This window comes from Argiope bruennichi, chromosome 1 (assembly GCF_947563725.1).
Source record: "Argiope bruennichi chromosome 1, qqArgBrue1.1, whole genome shotgun sequence".
NCBI classification, from domain to species: Eukaryota; Metazoa; Arthropoda; class Arachnida; order Araneae; family Araneidae; genus Argiope; species Argiope bruennichi.
This window is the reverse complement of record NC_079151.1, coordinates 89,429,985-89,453,414: the sequence shown is the minus strand read 5'-3', so window position 1 is coordinate 89,453,414 and position 23,430 is coordinate 89,429,985. Positions and strand designations below refer to the sequence as shown.

Here is a 23,430-nt window from a genome sequence, read left to right as displayed (position 1 = left end):
CTATCTTGAAATATATCTCCTCCAGGAATGCAATATATTTCCATATATATGTGTATAAGCTAAGATAATTTTTGGCGCTTTTACACAACATCTAAGATCTAAAACTCTTTGATCAAAAGATAATGCTATTCTTTTTTATCATGAAACCTGGATTCAAGTATTTCGACAGATAAATAGATTGGATTAGAAACAACCACTTTCACCAGAAATGTTTGCTCAAAGATATCCTATTAGCACAAGATATTGTCAGATATCTCCATGACGGTGGGATTCTTGATGGCATGAAATATTCACCCAAGTGAACGTCTTATAATATCGTAAAGATATCGTATCAATATATTTTTTTCATTTTCTGCCAATAAAATACAGCTTTTGAGTTTTAAAGGATTTCCCGGAAGAAGAACACTCCAGCACGATCAATGGTAATTGGTAATTAAAACATGTAAAGGCAGAGCTTTTTAACTTCCTCACTCTAAACTCAACTTTATCACTGCTCAATTGATAGCAAAGTCAACTTGAGTGATGAACTGTTTCTATCTTCCCTCAATACCTTAAGTTCATTTAAATCTATAATGCCATGGATTTGTAATATTGTTTCCCTGTTTATAGTCGATGTAAGGTGCAAAACCCTGGTGAAGAAGAGTGTTACAGGTAGTTCTAATGGATGTTGGATTATTCAACCGTGTTAGTGACTATTTGGCGACAAAAATTAAGGGTACAGAATATTTGAGAATCTTGATCTCCAATAAGATTTGATTTCTGATGTTATTCTAGAGCATTTGATGCCCTGTCATGGGAGCTTTATAAATATAATCGCGCAGACGAGAAAAGAGTAGTATTAAGTGAAATCTTTCATTGGTGTTCTCTCTGAGAGATTTTGTTACAGTTGTTTATTACCGATGTTTTGCTTATGAGTTGTTGTTATTGTAAGTGCTGTCTTGTGTTCGCTTTGGCTATACTTTGCTCCTGTGTATTCGTGTAAAATAAAGTATCCTATTAACTGTTTCACGGTAAAACTCACCAACGGAATTTCGATAACAATATATAAGCTAAATTAGATATTATAAACAAGTTCATAGGAAAAATAAACTAAAACATTTTATTACATAATTTATAAATAGAATGTTATAGTTCCAGTTTCTGTACTTCTAAATGCTGTTTTTTTAGTAGTGTTTTATTCTTTGTTCTTTCATTCACATGCATTTTCGAATCATTATCCTGCTCTCTTTCACCATCATTTTTGTTTCTAGCAAAGTTAATTCCAATTTATATTTATAAATTATAGTTCTGTGCATTAATAAGTTGTTGAAAGCAAGGACTTTAAATTTTATATGTAAGGAATTTTATATGTAGAGGAATTTTACATACATATGCAGTTAGATCAAATTCCATCACATTAAAAGACCATCCTCTCGGTAGCACATGAATGGAGGGTACGGTGAAAATGCGTTGTTCACAAATGAAAACATTAAATGGATTTTCAGTTTGTTTTTTTATGTTTAAAATATTTAATTTTTTTTTTCACTTTCATACTGAGAAAATGACAAGGCAATTTTCTCATTTAGAAAAGCTCACCACTTTTTCGCATTATCTTCTCTCTCTTTTTTTTTTTTGCATTTTATAATGTTTTGCTTATCATTATGTATTTCATTAAATTTGCAATTAGCATTTATATTTATATACACGAACTAGGATAAAAAAAAGCATTCAGTTTTTTTTTTTTCATTTTTGGTTATACAGTACAGTAAATTACTTTTATTCTAGTTAATAATTGATGCATTATAAAATTCATGCACGATCTTATGTAATATATTTCAGTAATACTTGCTTTCAAAGGAATTGAAACAAACATATCAATATTTAAAAAGTTAAAATTTCTTTTTAATAATTTAGACTTTAACCAAGCAAAATAATCAAAATATTTTTTATTTTATTTAAGTAGGTACTTTTATTTGTTTGCTAAAATATCGTACTAGTACATTTTCCCCTATAATGCTTAAAATAATAATAAAAAAAATTTGAACACAGTTTTATATTAAGACATATAGATTTTAAATTATAAAGAATTTGATAATAATAGGGATTCAATGTCATTTAATTATGGTTTTGTATAATGAAAATAAATATGTATTTTGAATCAATTCCATTAAAAGAGAAGAGAAAGAATTTAAGCATTTGAAATTAAAAGGCTGTCGTTTTTTGTTTATAGCACTCACGCAGGAAAGTGAAATTAAGCAGCGATTAAAAGTTTTGGAAAATGCATGACCTTTGTAATTTAACAATAATTTACTGACCAAAGAACGTTTCCTATAATGAAAGTAGTTGATGTTAATAGCTTTTGGAATAACTTTTTGTGAAGTAAATTATTTCTCTCTTCTTTTTCTCGCATTACCTACTAAACCTGTTGGAAAATAAATCACAAGGCTCGCGATTTTCGTCTACTTTGGGATCGTAAAACTCCAGGAAAAGAAATTTTATGGCTAAAGTAAATGTCGTGGGGTCAGGTTTACGAACTTTAACTGTTGCAATTTCAGCACACGGTTTTAATTTATAGCCATTTTAGGGGGAAGCTTATAAATACAGAAGCTTATTGGTGTCAACATCAGCAGTGCCATTAATTTCGAAGAAATGCAAAATAAAATCTTCAAGAGGATACGAAATCTATGCGAATGTGAAGTTATTCTTAATTTCTTGAGATTCAGGCAATTTGACTTCAATTTTTTTTAGTTTTTACATTAGAATGAAGAAAATTCTTGAATCGAATTGAATAAAGAATTTATTCGCGAAATCAGTAAAAATTTGATGAATTTTTATGTCATTCTCAATAAATAGAAATGAATTAAATGCGACTTCTCCAATTTTTTTTTACGTCGAAGTGAATTAAAAACTTTGATGTGTATATAGAATGAATTCTCAAGTAGAATTTTTTTTGAGTTATAAAAATGAACTCTCTTAGAATTTTGCAATTTGTTTTTGCCTGGAAATAAACATGATTCCAGTACAAATGGTGACTTTTCATAGTTAGATATTTCCATTTCTAAGTTAATTCTACGTTTAGTCATTCTGATATTTTTGGATGAACCTTTTAATTTTAAACATGACAAATCATTTGGTGTCTAATCTACTAATTCCTGAGAGTTTATAAAGTCACGAAGTTTCCTGCATTTAGATTAATTATTTTCTCCGAGAGGAATAATAACTGAATATTTAGTTGTAGAATGGAAGTAGCACTAGCACTAGCACTAGCACTACCCAACTGGATGCACACGACCTAAATTTGTCAACATAAGATATGATGCGATATTTTTGGATATGGCTGACAATATTGTAAAATATTGTTGTACAATATTATTGGGTATTTTGTGTTAACTGATGAATGCAATGCAGCGTATCTAAGTGAAAACCTATTTTTATATACACACATAACGTAACCAACTAGATATCTTCACAAAATTGTAGAATATTCTGAATGGCTATCATATAGTGAAGATATCGAATCATATTATTGGGTATTTTGTGCCAACAGGGGAATGCAGTGCAGCGTATCTAAGTGAACATGCCGTTAAACCTATTTTTATTTGATATTACTCTAATGTTATAATAAACAAATACCGTGTTGGAGAATCTTGATGTTCGAATTCCTTATATTAACAGAGAAAAACTTTTGCTCCATCGTGTAGGGCAATCATGCAATATCGAAAACGGACGTACTAAACAGACTTCGATAGAAAGGAAAAGCAAATAATATTTTTAAAGGAAATTCGAGTTTATAACCCGAAACGTCGCAGCATGATACATTTTTTTGTTCAATTCATTTATTGTTGTTTAATTCTGAAAATTTGATTTCAGTTGTATAGTTTCAGCAAGAAATGCACAAAAATGTACTTAACAGCGTCGAAAAGCGCGCGAGTATAAATCCAACGATTAAAATGAAAAAAAAGTATTGGAAAACAAATTTAAAATAGTATGAATATGTTTGCAGTTTTGTTTCTCTAATTTTACTGAGCAAAACTGCACAGCAATAAAATTGTCGTCACTGTACAGCTTAGGTTTTTAAACTTTAAATTATTATAAGATTTTATTGCACAGTTATATAATTCAAAGTTATTTATGATAGATACCAAATTTTGAGTAATTCTTGATTAAAAATTTGGGGAAAACCTTTATATATTACTCAGTGATGTACCCAGTGGAGTTCTTTTTGAAAGATTTAAATCTTGTTTGCATGCCTATCGCGTGGCGTAATCAGTTTACAGATCCAATTCTACTTTTACAGTGAACTCTGCTAATTTCCTTGTCACATTCTAATGAAAGTCTTTTTATCATAATGTATTGTCGTTAACAAATTTATATATATTATAAAGGCAGATGAGTGAAGGTGAAGTTGATTATTAAGTCAGAATACAATTAGATATGCTTGGCCATTTGATGAAGTACAGTTTTTGCAAGTCTAATGGAGTAAAGAGGAAAACAGATTTACTTCCTTTACCTTTATGGGAAATGCCTATTAAATTTTTCTTAAAATTAAAATTATAAAGTTATTGTAAGAATAAAAGATTTTTTTAAAAAAAAGTCTGATCAGAGTAACGGATGGCTTACTTGCGTCAGTTTCCCTGTTCCCACTTCCCACACCTTGAGGGACATGTCGTTGGAGCCTGTCACGATGGTCTGACAATCATAAGTGACTGTGTAGCAGGTGATGGCATCACTGTGGCTCACAGATTTCTCGGATTCCATGTCCATCACAGGCCAGAATTTGAGACTGGAGGAAAAAAGAAGAATAATTTTTTTAAATGTGGAACTACATATTTTGCATGCATATTAATGTAATCCCAAAAATTTATAGTTTTGTATGTAAATATTTCTTGAAATATATGATTGATTTAGATTACTCTTTTAAATAAACTTATTAGAATTTTTGAAAGTTTCGCCTTAAAAAGTGTTAGATTCCTTTTCCATTTCTTCTTTGTTAACCATCAAGATAATTTTTGATCATAAGATTTAGATAGAAGCAGCTATTGTGATCTTTTTTTTTCGTTGAACTTGTTAAGAGAGGCATTTTAAAATCTCAAGTAACTTTGGTGTTATTTTTTCCTAGTTGTTTTCAGAGATCCTAACGTTCAAAAAGCTGCATATATGTGTAGTGATTTGGTAATAGCGAGGACCGAACTCGCAACGTTTGGGTTCGTAGCCGAGTAACATGACCACTAGACAAAAGTCATCATTCCTGTCCAGAGGCTCTTATTTGGCTTATAAATCTTCACCACATATGTATTAAAGACGATAAAATGTTAAAGCAGTTTTAGTTGAAGCGGATAACAGTAGACTTAGTTTTTGTAATAATTTTAATAAAACTATTATTGATATAATAACAAAATTATTTTTTAAATCTAATTATACTAATTCATAAAAAATCGTTATATAAGATTTTATCATTATTAGAGGCCTTAACAGATTGATCGCTATAGAATTTTCTGTAAATTAGTTGAACTGTTGGCTTTTAGGCTTATTTAATCAAGATATATAAACATATTCCATTATTTTGGTGCATTTTTAAAAATCCATCTAACATTTATTTTGATGTGAGATCGCCAGTGCCCGTCACCAGAATAATGGAATTATTTAATTGTAAATGAGCCGGCATTGTTTCCTTCAAATAATATTCTCAAACTAAATCGTAATAATATGCAGAAGGGCCATATCGGTCACTATAGTGAAATACAGAGAGTGTGATCGACGGCATTGAACAGTTGTTCAAGGATCAATCAACAGTGCTGGCCACCTATGACCCTCCACAACGCTATTGAAATAACCAGATTTCAATGACTGGTGACTCCCATAAAGACTAATATGTTAATAATGGGTAATAAAAAAAGAATTTCATCAGTAAATACATAATACAAACATTCTATTTTGAATTTTAATCTGCATTTAAGAAAAGGTAATAATAACAGTATTTAATTGGGAATCTTGTTAAGTCTGTGAAATCCATTCTTTCTATTAGCATGCATTGAATTTCACCTTTTTTATATTTAGTTTTGCTTTACGTACCGTGTATCTGAGACTATCGGCGTATTTCACAATTCAGTACCATATTGCCATTTGTTTCCTTTCCTCTCTAAACTCTGCTCTAAGATCGAAGACGGCGACAATGATATTCCATTCAACTAGTATGCATATTTAAAATATTGTCTATAGAAAAACAATAGCAAACAAAACTTGGAAGCAATTATAGAACCGAGTGTGAAAAAATGACTCGGAAAGAAAAAGAGAATTGTCTGAAAGATGAAAGAGAAATGTCTGACTTTTTTTTTACAGAAACTAAGCATATTGATTGCGAATCATGTCTAATAAAATTATACGAATACGTTTTTGCCGTTCTAGCTTCGCATTTAGTTATGGAAAGAATATTCTCCCCTAATATAAACTCAATGACACGAAAGAAATAGGTGGTCAGTGAAGCCAATTGAAGAGATTTTGATTTCAGTACAAACCATTTTAAAATTAAACTGTCAATTTTATAATCATGTGAAAAAAGAAAATGATATAATTAAGAAAGAATGAATCGTTAAAGAATGAATGGGTTAAAAGGATTGGCGTTGCATATTTTTTTTATTATTTTATGTGTTCATTTTATTAGATTGCTTAAATTCATTGATTTTTTTATCAGAATAAGATAAATCCTCAATTAGCCACTTCTTCATATTTTATTTACTAAGTACTAAAGCATTCCATAGTAATGCTTGGCAATTATGATAGCCCCAATACATTACATAATTCATTTTCTTTAAAAAAAAACTTTTCAAAATTTTAGCTTGTCATGTAGATCCCGTTTGATTCATTAACTCCAACTTCATCCTTTAAAGGGCCATTTTTTTCTAGTCATATTATTAGGCTTGAAATTAGAATAAAAAAAGGGATTCATTTAGCTTATTAGATAAATTTAATTTAATTAATTAATTTGGTTAATTAATAATTAAGTAACTAATCAAGACACATTATTTTTTGTGAGATAAAGAACTGAAGCATCTAAGTTTCTGACTTACTAAAAAAATTTGTCAGAACTTATGCCAACCTACATAATTTCATACAAAGATTGATAAATTTGGTGGGAAGCATACTTCTCACGGCCCTAGGGTTAATTGAAAATGATAGTCTCGAATAGCGTCTTATAAAAGTGTCAGCGGAACAATAAGTTTTCGTTCACTATAAAGTTTAGAACAAGTAGATATATATTTCCTTTGCGGATTGCTTTACTGGATCATGCTTTCTTTTTCTTATCACTAATCCTTATTTTATTACTATTTCTTATTCACTAACTATTTAAACAAGAATGTTAAAGATATATTCTGTACCTGCAATCGTTCTTTCCACCTACTGCGAACACCATGTTAGCATGCACCGCAACGTTGGTCGAGGGTTTGGCACAGACAACCAGTTGAACTCCCGTGTCGGCTTGCCACAATCGATGCTGACTCATGGAGTCCACAGACAGAACTCGACGACTGTCCGATGTCACTGCCACTGCCATCACTTTACTCTGATGCTCCTGAGGGAATGAAGCAAAATCACATAACGTGGGAGCCTCAAGATAAAAACAAATACGAAATTCCATCTAACATGAATGTTATAGAATGTATACATGATAATTGGTTGAATTCTCTGCATTTCCTTAAGTCCCATTTAGAACATAAAATTTGGATATTTTACTTTAATTCAGATTCACATCCAAAATCAAATTATCAGAACTTTGAGAAAAACACCAATTTATCACTTCTGCTGTTAATAATTCACAAAACCGGAAGAGTGTTAATTGTACTTAACACAAGTGGTGTGTTAAGTACAATTATAATGAAATGAATCAAGAGTTGGATATATATTTAAAACATTAAGATATGAAGATATGTATATGTATACATAGTTCTGCTTTAATATACACATTCTGATCTAATTGGATGTGACACATTGTAGATATTTTTGTAGTTCCTTTACAAATAAATAATGTTTTTTTTGTCTTAATGCCTCTGGATGACGATTCTGATCGAACAGGAATTTTTGTCATAGGTTCTTGCTTTCAGATAACATCCAGCATTTTCGATTTATACATAAATAATTATTTAAATAAAAATTTATTAATGCATCACGTATTTAAAAATGATTAAAAAGTGTAAAATAATTTCTCCTAGCCACATACAGATTTATAACATCGTAGATATTCCTGACTCCATACGTATTGTCCTAATAATTTCTGATTGTAAATTTTTAAATTTTTAGGATAATTTATATAGGGTTATAAAATTGTACAGGACTAGGAAGAAATGTTTTTTACTTTTTTAGTACGTTTTAAAAAGGTAGTATATAAAATGTTTTCATTTCAATAATCATCGTTTATTCATAGTTTTACGCCACTTGCTTGAAAGGCATATAAACAGTGTTTTACGGTAGTAGCGTTAATAAAAAATAAAACTTTGCTAGATATTTAAAAATTAGAAATCTAATTAGCTTTGTTTTTGTATTATGGAATGTCTAAAGTCTAAATCATGAAGTTGAATCCTTAAATGATTAAATAAATAATTATGTGAACCATGCTAATTATCTTACAAATTTCATAAAGTTGAGCAAATCTGTTGTTGAGTACTTAAAAGAAGATTTTTCCATGTTTTTTGTTGTTCAGTCAAAGTATATGATAAAAACGTTTTGTAATTTCTTCACTTAGAATATGTAAAAGGCTTTGCGTTATTATAATCATAACCTTTTTTCTTCAGTTCGCACTATTAGCCCTGCTCTTCCAATAGTGCATTTTGAATTGATCATGACGAATTCTAAAATTGAAGTCAATTTAAAAACGCAACAGTTTCCCAATATATAGGGTGTTCATTAATTATTGTCGGGGTTTCCGTACCTCATAACTTTCGAATAAAAAATATGACGCAAAAACCGATTACGTATTGGTAAATTACAACTCAAAGAATTTTATTAATGATATTAAAGTGTAAAGCTTGCACAATTTGCACTTTGTAGGCATTCAGCTGAAGGCGATTATAAATTCGTAAATTCGCTGAACAAATTTTGACTCGAATTGAGGATGATGAAAATTACCTTCGGAAATGGTTCTTCAGTGACGAATCCACTTTTCACGTGTCAGAAAAAGTGAATAAACGTAACTGTAGAATATGGGGCTCGGAGAACCCGCACGATTATCAAAAGTCAAAATTTGTTCAGCGTATTTACGAATACATAATCGCTTTCAGCTGAATGCCTACAAAGTGCAAATTGTGCAAGCTTTATACTTTAATATCATTAATAAAATTCTTTGAGTTGTAATTTACGAATACGTAATCGGTTTTTGCGTAATATTTTTTATTCGAAGGTTATGAGGTACGGAAACCCCGACAATAATTAATGAACACCCTGTATAATGTAAGCATAATTTTTTCAAAGCAGATGGAAATTCGTAGAGAAGACACTTTGTATTTTTAAGTTCGTTTTATTCTTTTTAATCCATCCCGGGAAGGCATAATTACTTACAAGCAGGAGCGACTAAAACACGTCCGCTCCTAGCAATAGATTAGGCAAGAAGAAAGGTAAAAGAGGGAGAAACAAATTATAACTGTCTTATATAACATGGGATTTCTGACACGTGTCGATTATGATTGGAATTTCTCACACGTGAAGACCTTCACAAGGAAACAGAGGGATCCGTTAGAAGAATCCGTTTACATCATCGCTTCTCTATGCCTTTACTCGACACGTGGGAATCGCTGACGCAATAATTTTTACAAAGCTTCACTAGAATTAATTATAATTGAAATTAGAGTTTAAAATATCATTACACACACACATATTATATGAATCATTCTTGTAAGAGGAAATCTCAATCCAAATTTAGAATAATGGTTTAACCAGAAACCATGAAATTTAAGCAACTCATTATAGAGATCTTTATCAGATAACCACATTTATAGTTAGAGAATTTATATCTTTATGTTACTAACTCAATCTAAATTTGTAGTGTTCGAAATTTATTGATTGAAGTCAATATATTGATCATTACATTTATAAAAATGTTCGAATTTGTAAAATAAAAAACGGAACATATAAGGTCCTATCTTAAAAAAAAAAAATCCTAAAGAATGTTATAAATATTCATTAAATACTAAAACAGATTACATCAACTCATAATTTAAACAACCATTTCTCGCCTACTTGTAGAAGTACGTAAAATATCTCGAGGGAAAAAGAACGAGATAGTGGACATTGATAATTGAAATACAAGATAAAAGAGAAAACCATTGTTAAGATTTGCAATTTTGATCCAGATTTTAGATTTACAGCCTCAAGGTAACCATTAAATCTGATTATATATTAAATTAAATGTATATAAGTACATATACATAAATAAATAGTAAAAATAACGTCGTTGCATTATAGTGTCATTATTGTAGTTATATGTAGATGTTATCAATTATACTTAATGGGGTGAGGGAGCAGTGATCGTACACGGACAAGTTGTACGCGCCTCAAATTCACACCTGTTTCGAAACCGGTAAATTGCACTGGGAGGCTGAATGGAACATGGGAAAGTTTCATGCTCCTCACATCCAAGTATATGATCTATTATATGTATTGATAAACAGCGTAACACCACCAAAAAAAAAAAACACAAATGCAAAGTACAAAAAAAAAAAAAAAAAACGTGTAGAAAATGCAGAAAAATCGATAACATAATATCAAAAATCAGAAATTAAAAAATTATATTTTTTAAAAAATTGTTTGGTATTTTTCTCTGAAATTCTCAGTGCAAAGAAGACTGATATTTTATGAAAAATAGGAAATTGTATGCAACACTTATTGCATTATGTAATTTATTCTTTTAAAATTGTGATTTTTATTATTTACCATTTTGTACAACTTAAATAAATTTAAAAAGAAGTAGAAAACATTTTTGAAAAGACATTTTTATATATTTATCTAAATATTGGCTTTTATTTTTTTATATTTGAGCCAAATTTAAATAACATGCATTTTCGAAAATAATATATTTATGTGATATAGAAAAAAAAAACTATTCTTCAAATTTTACAGTACAGTAAAAAGCAAAAGTAAATATATATCAAGAAAAGATGCTATATATCTAAAGTGCAATTTATCACGTTCTAACGAACTGTTAAAATTTACTACTTTTGATTTTACTGTTAGCCCGTGCAACTAACCTGATTTCAGAGATCGTAAAGTAAAGAGTACGCAAGAAAAAAAAAAGGATTAAAACAACTCTGCTATAAACGTTGAACACACTATAATTTATCATACATAAGAATTGAAGGATAGTTTCAGACGAAATATTAAACGAGAAATGTTATTGGGAAAGACGAGTTAGTTTTTAGTTTAATTTTTACCAGTCAAAACTTAAAAAAGTATTAAAATTTCCAACTTGGGAAATAATTTAAGTGTCCCACATGTTCTAAATAATTGGTAAAACACGTTTGTTGATGCCACTACTGATATAAGTAGTGGTAATGATGAGTAACAAGATAATATAGCAAATGCCATAATTTTCTTTACTGCCATTATCATTTTATCAGGTATTTAGTACCATTGACATGGAAAGCACAATACGTGCTGAAAGGGGCCTGAAGTTTATTTTTCGCTTTCCTGAAAATTTGCAATTTGGCATTTATTGAGATTGCCATTTCGGCATTCACATTTTCCTCTCTTTATAGTAGAATTGAAATCCAATCTCCAATTTAAGTCAAAGCAGGTGTGCTGTATTAAAGATTAATGCGATGTGAATTTACAAGATATCTTAGTATATTTATAGAATTATTTCAAATTAATCGTACTGAACACAAAGCCGTTCTTATCTCAAGAGATGCGAGCTCACACTGGATAATTTATGTTGCATGATATTACTTCGCTTGAAAAGACGGAACAAAGCTCTTTTGTAACTTCACCGGGTGAATTTATGAGCGAACATCGGCGAGAAATTAATATTATTCGGGTGCTTTCTACTTGAAGGGTACAATGCAGTATTCATCCGATGTCTGAGCACTAGAAGGAATTAAATATACATGAATGATATGAGCATTTTGAATGGAAATAGATAACAGCATCATTTCGGTACGTTTATTCTATCTGTTTTTTGAAATAATACTTTTTATTCATTCTAATCTTTATTAAAGAGATATATATGTCAATTTGAGTATATATGCATTATTTTCCAACTTGCGATTTAAAAAGATATCTATTATTTCCCATGCAATTAGTTATAATTAAGTTAAACGAAACTACGTATGTTTGGGGTCTCAATTTTACATTTAGTTTTAAAAGAGTCTGTTTTATTTTTGAAATAAGAATTAAATTAAACCAAATTTAATATTTGATGACTCGATAAATACGCCTGCTTGATGATAAAACTATGGATTTTCTCAATTTTATGATCCGAAAGAAATATGTAACCAATTTACATGACGTTACACATGCCAAACGTAATTTCGCATGATTATACCAAAGCATAGCATACGACAACGTACAATAACTATTTTTTAATGCTCTGTATATTCCAGAATTTAATTGACACGTCACATTTAATACTTAATAGCAAGAATATACTCCATTTACCCTTTCGCTGAGTAATTGTTATTATTATTATTATTTTATCAAAATCGGTTAAAAAATTGTGAAACGTTTCCTGCCAGATATCTTTGAGCTTTGATAAGAGCCAGCAAAAATGCTGCAAAATATGCTTGTATATTTCGCAGAACCATAGGTAACTAACACTATCTGTTAACCCAGATCTGAATGAAGAAAGAAAAGCCGAAATGAAACCATCAACGGGAAAAGAGGGGTTGCACAGGTAAATAGACGGAAAAATGCATCCCCATGGAAATCGCGGGCTGCGCAAATTTTGTTACTTCTACGTTACCCGTAGAAATCGCGGGATACACAGCGAGAAGGTTAAGTGGAGGCAATTAAATACTTTCAGAGATATTATTCCAAAAATTAAAATAAGAAAAATTACAAAGTAAAAAAAATCGAGGAGTAAGCTATTAAAGAAAGTCTTATTTTGAATTCTGAGCTTATTTTTCATAAAAACCAGATCACATGACAATATTTTCAATTATAATAAAATTGATATTAGATAATAGAAATCATGAAATAAGGGCTAAAAGATAATTTAAATGCATGTTAGATAACATACGAATTATTATTTGAAATGTCCTCGCACTAGAAGACAAGATAATGGTAAAAGAACGTTTATATATTTTAAAATTTAATTTCAATTCAAATTAATTTCCAAAGATTTTTCTTAATTCAGCCCATATTAACTAACATTCTAAAATATTCCCTTATTTCTTGATCCTATTCCAATTTTTCTATTTAATTAATTCAACAGAAGTTTTGTAAAAATGCTTAAATCAGCGGTTTCTACACTCCGAGTGAAGGGATAAGAATTTGTCGATATAACATATTCTTTTAAAATATCCCTATAATCCCCTTACTTAAATCGACACGTGTAAAGAAATCGATATTGAAATCTCGTAGTATAAATAACTCTTCTGCTTTTGTGCTGCGCCGTGAATGGACGAGTTTTGTCGACGCTTCTTGTTCATAAATTATGCCTCCCAGGATTGAATAAAAGCGAAGTTTAAAATTCGAATGTGTCTTCTCTCTCTTCGACCTCTGTTTAAAAAATTATGTTTATATTATATATTAAACGACTAACATACTCCGGCTAACGCATGCACGTACAACCTCAGAAGAAAGCTTATTTCGTATTTCTTAAATAACAGGAAATTTTAAAAATATAAAACAAAAAGCTAGAACAACTTTTATTACAAATTTTACTGCAAAAGTGGAATAAATTTTTCAGAAAGCTATTTAAACTTATCCAGGAATGGAGTGTGAAATAGAACTTCTGCCCAAGAGACTTCTATTCCCTTAAAATGGGCAATGTAAATGCTTCGTGTTGAAGATGATGTAATAATTGCTTCTTATGAAGTGGAATTAATTGCTGTCTTGCAATTAGACTTTTCATTTACTTTTCACTGGAAAATTTTAGAAGGGAATACGTGCACCTACAGGATGTTAAATAAAATTGCACCAGTCTCATTTTCTATGTGAAACACGTTTGGAAATACATATTGCCAATGCAATCACTGTAATTTAACTTTGATCATGTGTTTAAGAGTACGTTTCCATTGTGATGTGTAGTTGTTTTTAAACGAACATTTTGATTGGACATTGCAAGGTAATGTGTAGTGAAGCACAGTTTTAAGGTACATTTACAGATATTGTATTGCATTAATCATGGAGTGTTAAAAACTACCACGGTAAAGAATAAAGTTAATTACCTTACCTTCTGTTTGTAATTCTTATTATGCAGACATTTTTTTATTACATGCAGCTATTCATAATACTATTAGTATTTCTAATTACTTTGATTTACCAAAAAACAATAATTGCAACAAGCGAGGCTATTGCTTTGTATTCTTCCATATTTCTCATTTACTGAAAATACTACTAGAGCTTTTCGCGTTCTTAACGGATAAGTAGCTGTTGCTTTATACTTCTTTTCGCTGATTAATTAAATATATTTTAATAGTATTGTATAGAATATCTTCTGACAGTATTGTATTTACTATCTTTTAATGATATTGAATTTATCAAAATTATATTTTTGTGCAAATTTGCCCAGCGACATTGTTTATAGACATAAATATAAGTTGTGTTTTACCTGAAATGTGGAAACGATGAGTCCTAAAGTGAGTCCCCAAACTTTGAGGGAAGCATCCTCGGATCCCGAAACAGCAAACAGCCCATTGGGAGCAAAGGCGACACAGGTAATGGAAGCAGAATGACCTTTCAAACTGGCATGTAGTTCCCCTGAGTTCAGCTGCCAAACTTTCACGATGCGATCTCGGGAGCCTTCAAAAGTGAAAAGATAAAAAAAAAGTCTTTTAGCACTTAGTCTTTAGCATCTTCACTATGTTTCATGTTCACAAAAAATTAAGTAGCTTCCAGATGGTTTTGAATTTTGAAACTTTGTAAGAATTAATTATGGTTAATTGGTTATTTCGATTATATTTTGATTTCATATTAGTGGTGCCCTCTAGTAGAAAATTAAAAAAAAAAATTGACTTCTAGGTTCTAAAATATTTATCATATATTAAGTAAAAATTAAAAACTGAAATACAAAAATAAACCAAAAGTTTCTGTAAAATAAATTATTTTAAAGGATAATAAGGAAAATATGTATTTAAAGACAGTTTATTATTGAATCAACTTATTTACGTATAAACACTATGTGAAAACAATAACACTACATATATGTTAAGAAATGTTGTGACCTTGAAAAAATTTCTATCAGAATAATAGAAGGAATTTCAATATTTGAAATCTCCTTTAGTAAGGATATAACCATTATTAAATAAAAGTCTGTGTATTTGATTCTTGTATACAATAACTCAAAATTGTAACGAAATGATTGACTCAATTGAACAAAATGTATAATTTAGAAAAAAAAAACACTCAACCCGTAAACATGTATTAAATTTTGAAGGATATAAATCAATGAGAAGAAATACTTTACTATTTACATATATGATTTTCTTTACTGCTCTGAAATGTGGAATACTCTATAACATTCAATGCTATCTACAGTGAAGGTTATTACATGAATATTATATATTACATGAATTTTGTCATTTATATTTAAAAAAATACTAAATTAAAACTTTGAGAGCACTTGAGATTGACATCTGATTGTTTCAGTAGAGCCGCAAGGACTATAGATGACCAGAAAGTCGATTGATCTTTGATATATCGTTCAAAGCTGTCGATCACACCTTCTGTGTATTTCACTATATAAGAGACAAACGTGGCCCATCTGGGATCATTATGGCGATTTGGTCTCGGAATATTATTTGAAAGAAATATAATATTTGCTCAGATGTCGTAAAATTATTCCATTATTGCCATTATTGTCGTAAAATTATTCCATTATTACACATAATATTGATGATTTGTTTTAACAAATTTTTTGCGTTTTTTTTTAATGAATCAAAATAATAAAATACTTATCATTGTTATATATCCTCACAGAATAAGCTTGAAAAACGAATAGGTATTTTCAACCAATTTATATGAAATTCTCTGGAGATCAATGTGCTAAATGCATTTTAAATTATTATAGCATTTATACATTATTTATCACGCGATCCAATGAAAATATTAATTATTTTCCTTTGTCTGTAAGGTATCGGAAATAAAATAATAATTATGGCAATCAGAGAAAAAAATTAGACTGAGAAAGAAAGCATCATTGAATGATAGCATACATTTGCCATTTTCAAGATGACTGAGGAACATTTTTTTTTTTTTCCTTACGAAAGTTTTCGAAGTTATTGGCATTTCTTGTTACATAATAAAAAAATTTAAAATGGCTCAAAATTATTTTTATAATAATTTTCATAGAATTTATTATTAAATTTCGAAACCAGAAACCATATTTTTTACAATGGAAATAAAATATTTTGCTGGCATTTTTAATGGTGGAATTATTTATACAACAGCCATCTTGGTATTTTTCTTATTTTCCATTTAAATCTGATTCTAGTTCCATTCTTGCGATAAATCATTCTTTCTGCAAATGTTTATCGAAAACGCATTTAAAAAATATTTCCAAACATTCACTGTTGTCCTTTGAAACAGTCATGTGAAGCTTATAAATGGAATTAAAAACGTATTTCTAAATGGTTATACAGATGAACTGTAAAGTCAATTTGAATTCAAAATGCATTCGCACACCAGTTTGAAAAAGATCATAAAAAGACTAATCAACGACTAAACAGCATCTTAATAAAAAGACCGTACGGTTTTCTATAGATGAAAAACGATAAATAAATAAACACATTTTATGATATGAAAATTTTATTTAGAATGATAATACGCTTTTGCATAACTTTGCTAACCGTACGGCCTTCTATGAATTAAAAAAAATATGATGCGCCAAACTTTACTTTAGAAAGACAATATGTCTTGCACAACTTTGCACTTACACATAATTTTGATATTTTTTTCTTTAATTAATTTTTTAAAAAAAATCAGAAATAGACGGATTCTGTAAAGAATGATCACAAAATGCACATATCCCGCTGGTGTGGTGTGGTGTGGAGAGGGGGGTGCCAGCTCAGGTGCCGTCCTCGTCATCTGACCGCGGTTCAAAATTACGAGGTCCGTCCCAAAATAGCCCTAGTGTTGCTTCAAACGGGACGTTAATACAACTAAACTAAACAAACCCAAAATGCATATGCATAAGATTTAAAATAAATCCTCTAATTGCGTTTCGTAGGTCTCTATATAGTTTCAGGGAGTTTCTAAAATAATTGGAGCACCTTGTAGTGGTCTCAACTTTTGTGTTTTCGATTCAATATTATGTCTTGTTCCTTCATTACAGAAACCATGCACAGAATGGTAAATTAAATGAAAACAATCAGGTGCATTAACCGTTTGCATTTTTCCCTGATATCGCATCTTAATACTTTTTTTACCGACTCTAAAATATTTTATTTATTTTTAAAACCAGCAATAATGATCTGCATATTCTCACATATACCATAATAAAGGTGTTATCCTTGTTTCTCTGCATAAATATTGTCTTTTTTCGAGCAAGGCCATGAACGCCGAAAGTGCTCGGATTTTTATTTTCCTAGTCCTGCACATGAGACTTTTTTGCTTCATAATATAAGGAAGAAAATCGAATGCACCCTTTGGAAGCAAAGCCGTCAACTGAAACCAAAATTCACTTAGAACTTGAATTTTAGTTATAATATCACATACGAAATTTAATTTTTCCAGAATATTATGTTTCTGTGTTTTCGTCCACGCAAATGTACAGACCGACATAGTTCAAACCAGAGTTAGGTTTTGCTCCATAATTTAATGCACATATATATTTTTGGTGATAACTTTGTATACCAAATGTCATCGATGTAACTTTTTATGTTTTTTAGTTACCGCGTTCAATTGTACTCGGACATATGGATTTTTCTTCCACGAATTTTGATCAAAATTTGATAGAAATGTACAAATCTGACGTTTAGTCCGTATACCAAATTCCATCCATCTTACTTTAGGCTTTCGAATTATCGTACTCAGAGATAGACAAATATAATTCCATTAATATGTTTGTTGAACTCGAGTTCAGATTATTTGACGACTTCTATACTTTTTCTTGTACATTTTTTATACAAGAAAGTAAAATTAGCAACAATTACATTGAAAGCGACCCCGAAAATCTATCATCCTATTATGCCTAAAGAATTTCATATTATGTTTATATTCCTCAAATACATATCCGTCCCTTTTCTAAACTCTATCTTCTTTGACTGCGATAAACAAACTAGTAACCGAATTCATTTGAAATGTTTTCGGATCAATAACTTCGAATGCCCCGGAGCGGTCCCTTAATCGACGTCGGGGGGTGAATAGAACCTACTGAAAGGGCGTTCGGTGATGAGAAGAGAGAGAACCGATTAATTCGGCAGCAGACACGCACACTGTTGACGCTTTACCAAAAGACAGGCCCTATCGATTCGGGCTGATCTTTTGCGCGCTGCCTTCCGGACGACTTCATCCGTGGCCGGACGGTTCCGGGCCACTGCTCCCCGTCAGGCGAGTGGAATATCCGGCCTCTAGTTTTCTCGTTAGATGAGAAAAGGGAAAGAGTATATTACAGGAGTTAGATGGATGGCTCGAACCCTTATCACACTTGTAAATCTAATCTGGTAAAGAGACGGTTTGCTGAAAATGGAATAGGTATTTATTTGAATGGTATAAATGATATCTAGACAAGTATCGAAATTATGAATGAATGTATAATCGGAATAAATTAAGTGTCTACCGCCTCAAAAAATAAACAAAATAAATCATAGACGTCAAAAGTCTTTAAAAGCTGCTTTAGTAAAGTTATTTAAAGAGTATAAATAACTAAACTTATTGAATACGACCTTTAAAATTTTTTTCAATTGTACCCAGAAGATGGCATTTATTAAGAATTTTCATAACTTTTAAATTTTGTATCACATGAATACGAATCCCAAATATACATATTGTAATGTTTAGCAAATATATATTTTTATCAAAAATAAAAGTACCAGAAAAAAATTGTTGAAAGTAACGCCATTCATTTTGAACCTATATTTGTATCTTTTACTTAAATATTGCACCACCAAAAGTAATGATACGAACTATCAGTGGTATATGGATTACGCTCCTCAAAAATAAATAAAATAAAACCTAGAAGTTAAAAAGTTTTAAAATCTGTTTTAGAAAAGGTATATATAAAGACTCATTTAAAGCGTATAAATAACTAAATTCACTGAATATGACTTCCAGAATTTTATTTTTCAATAATTGTAGCCAGAAGATAACATTGATCAGGAGTTTCTATAATTTTTAAATTATGTATCACATAAAATCAAATAAAAAATCTATTATCATGTCTACTAATATACACTATCTACCAATAAGTAATTAGACACCTGTGATAAAAGCGATAAACACAATTTATTCATATTAAACAGTCGGTAGAGGCTCCAGTTGAGACAATTACAGCCTCCACCTTCCGAGGCATGCTTTTCATAAGTATTTGGATGATGGACAGCGGTATTTTCTTCCACTCGGTTTCGAGAAGACTTGCAAGTTGCTTCACCGATTTTGGATGATTGCTGCACCTCTTAATTCGGATATCCAACTTATTCCAAAAGTTTTCTACACGATTCAAGGCTCTCTGGGGGCAGTTCAGTCTAATTAGTTCACCCCATTACCATTATACCAATCCATAGTGAACCTCACAACATGACAAGTGGCGTTGTCATCCATGATATGACAATGATACAACCAGTAAAACTGACACAGCGTAGGAAGTACATTTTTGTCTAGAATAGTGGAGTCAGAGTTGGATTACCATGAATTGGGATCAATAGTCCCAGCCCTAGACCATAGTTCCATCTCCTTCAAACTTTACCGTAGGCACAATACATTCTGCCAAAAGACATTCTCCATACATACACCAAACCCATAGTCTGTCATCTGACTGGTAGATATTGAACCTTGATTCAACACTAAGATAACTTATTTCCATTCATCTATGGTCCAATTTCGATATATGTTACCACCTCAACCGAGCAGCGCGGTTGAATATTGTAATAAAAGGCCTATATGCAGCAGCATGACCATAGAAACCAAGTAAATGTGCTTCCTTCAGGATGTTATTTATTGAAACAATAGTCCCAGATGCTTGTTGGGACTCCTGAAGTTTGTGGGCCATCGCTTTGGTGCGGTTTTTCCGAATTTCGTTGGGAAGCACTCGTCGGTCTCGGTCTCTTAGTTTCGTAGGTTTGCCGGGTCGATGCACATTCTGACAATCACCACTCACCTTCCACTTCTTAATTACAAAAGCCATTCACAATTTTGGAATCTTTAACTCTCTAGATATGCCCCTAAAGAATCGATTCTTTCTATGATATCCGACAATTACGCCTTTCTTGAAGTCAGGCAGCTCTGAATTTCGTGGTATCTTGCATGCGACTAATGCTAATGTGGTTTCCTACACGATATTGAAACACAGAAGGCGGACGTAGATCAGGACAGAAGATATCCTCATTACCATGGGTGTTGAAATACTTATTGGTAGATAGTGTATATGCTATATATAGTTACTAAACTATAAGTACCAGAAAAAAATCCAGAAGTAGCACAATTGGCATTAATTTTATCTTTTGTGTAAATATTACACCATCAAAGTTAAATTACCGGCCAATAGTGCTCAGGGAATATAATTTGAGAAATCATGTAATAAACGGTAAAGAAAGAACTACGTGTTCTCTTAAACTTTTTTTCCCGACTTGAAGTCTGAGAATAACTTGAGGTTAAAATTTCGATTTTGGGACTGGAAGATTAATTTGGAACACGTTAAATTAACAATTTAACAATTCTTGTGTTGAGGTGGTATGAAAATTTAAAGAAGGGGATACTCATTCGAGATCCATAATATATTATAAATGTAATTCAAAATTATTAAGAGCAATCTATCCTTCACATATTTTCAGAATGGGAGATCAGTCTATCGTATTGCTTAATAATTACGGCAATTTCATGCATCATTTTTATTATTCTATGCTCATAATATTTGAAAACGTTGAACAATAATAATTGCTTATAACTCATCTGAACTAATAGTAAAGGAAAAATGTATGTTGACGCTTTGCAGAGCAGCAGAATTGACCCAGAGTTACCAAATTCGGTATAAATATACTTTCCATTAGTTAAAAATTGTGAGTTTAGCTATATTCATGATAATTTTCGAAAATATTATAACACAAAAATCATTTTTACACCAATTAAAAATAGTTGTCATTTTAATAAGTTAGATTTAATATGTTTTGCCTTTTTTTTCCGAATTTTGACATTTTTTTAAAAAAAAATAGTTTTTGTACAGTTTTTAATTATACGCTATATTTTTGCAAAGCAATTCATTTCATTTGCATTGGTTTGCCGAGTATATAATCGTTTGATTTTCTTTCATTATTTAAAGTTAAAGAAGAAAGATTACGTTTATTATCATCACAGTTTACTTTAGGAATAAATAATCTGTAACAGTGTGAAAGACAATGTGCAATTAGATGTAGATGACATTGAAAATTACGTATTTTATGCCACTATGACGCCATGGTCCTTGATTGTAACATGAAAGTTTATTTATACAACAAACAGAACAAGTGTAAGGCTATTAAATGGAAGTTGGAATATTTTATAATTTATGAATTTTAATTTATATTCCTAAAATTCAATAAAATTTTGAAATTTCAAGAATTTTCTGTCAAAAATATAAGAATAGTATTTCAAATATGTAAATGCGTTAAATATTATGCACGCACGCGCGTGCGTGTGTGTATAATTATATTTTATAATTTAACTTAAATCCTAATTAATTTCCTAATTCTTATCTTAATTTAGCCCATATTAATTTCATCCTAAAATTTCTCTTATTTCCGGATCCAATTTTACCTTTTTATTTAGTTATTACAACACGCGCTCTGTAAAACTTCTGAATTCAGTAGGTTCTCACGCTTCAAGTAAAGAGACAAAAATCCTTAATGCTTACAACATTATTTCAAAGGTACCTAAGAGTCCCTTTCCTAAGTCGGCATATGTCACAGAAATCCTATCAAAATGTCAGAGTAAAATCACTGAAGGAAATTTTTTTTTGTCCCTTTTGGACTTGCATCACGATGTAAACGGTCTCGGCAATTTTATCATTGCTTCTTGTACATAAAATGCCTTCCGTTGTAAAATAAATCGAAGTTAAACATTTTCAAAAATTTCTTCTTTTTGGTCATGCATCAGCTAAAATATGTTTACATATATATATAACATTTAACCACTACTCCTATTGATAAAATATTTATTGAAGCAAAATTTAATTTTGAATTTTACTTTTTTCCGTCCTTCTGTGAGAAAATTTATCGACATTTTTGTCACAAATATGCCCACTAATAAATAAAGGAATCACGGATTAAATTAAATGAGTATTTAATTTAATCCTCAAACTAAATTAAATACTCTTTTATACTTTTCGGAATATCTTTAGAAATAAAATTTGTACCAAATGACTCGAAGAATTCTCATAAAATAAAATATCTTAAGAAAACTCCAAATTTTGTTCAAGTTTATAAAAACCTTCCTAATAAAGATGCTTAGTATAAAAAAATAATCTGTTATTTCCTTCCGGTCTTATAAAATTGATACCCAAGCAATATCAGCTTCGAGTTGAGAACCACTCATTTAGAGAGAGATTTTTCTTTCATCCTCTGTTCAAATATTTTTCTTGTAGAGATTCACCCACCTGACACGGCTAAAGACCCATCCCTGGAGACGGCGACGCACGTGACTGGTTCCTGATGCTTGTCTTCCTTCCGGCTTCGAGACTTTGGAACGAACATTTCTTTTTTGCAGAAAAAATTCCAAACCACAATCTTGTTGCCTCCGGATGTTATTAGGAATCGATCATTATCTTGAGCCTGCAAGAAATGAAAGTTTGTGGCAAAGTTTATTTTTAACAAGTATCAGCGTTACTTGATTTCAATAAGATATCTTAATTTACTGTTATTGTAAATTTATTTAGAATTATTATGATATTTGTAATTTATCAAGTTCTGCTAGCATTATATTAAGAAACCAGTGGGAATGGTTGCCCCCCCCCCCCAAACTTTTTTGAACAGTTTTTAATAAAGATGTTTTCCTCTTGCATAAAATTATGAGTTTGGGACAATGCCGTGAAATCCAGAAATGATTGATTTTTACTTTCTCGTATGCGTAGTATAGAGAAATTATAGTAATCGTCAAAAAATTCGAACTTGAGATTTTCAC

The 23,430-nt window shown here is 30.5% G+C and overlaps 1 protein-coding gene across 1 annotated transcript in view; it reads right to left on the bottom strand.

Annotated features, from left to right (window-relative positions):
- LOC129965666 (protein qui-1-like) overlaps positions 1 to 23,430 on the bottom strand; it is a 149,258-nt gene that overhangs the window by 7,166 nt on the left and 118,662 nt on the right. Inside the window, exons 18-21 of the mRNA XM_056079766.1 lie at positions 22,907 to 23,081; positions 14,735 to 14,925; positions 7,356 to 7,549; positions 4,600 to 4,762 (exon numbers count right to left, since the gene is read on the bottom strand). Coding sequence (XP_055935741.1) covers positions 4,600 to 4,762; positions 7,356 to 7,549; positions 14,735 to 14,925; positions 22,907 to 23,081 — 723 coding nt within the window. The remainder of the gene's footprint in view (positions 1 to 4,599; positions 4,763 to 7,355; positions 7,550 to 14,734; positions 14,926 to 22,906; positions 23,082 to 23,430) is intronic.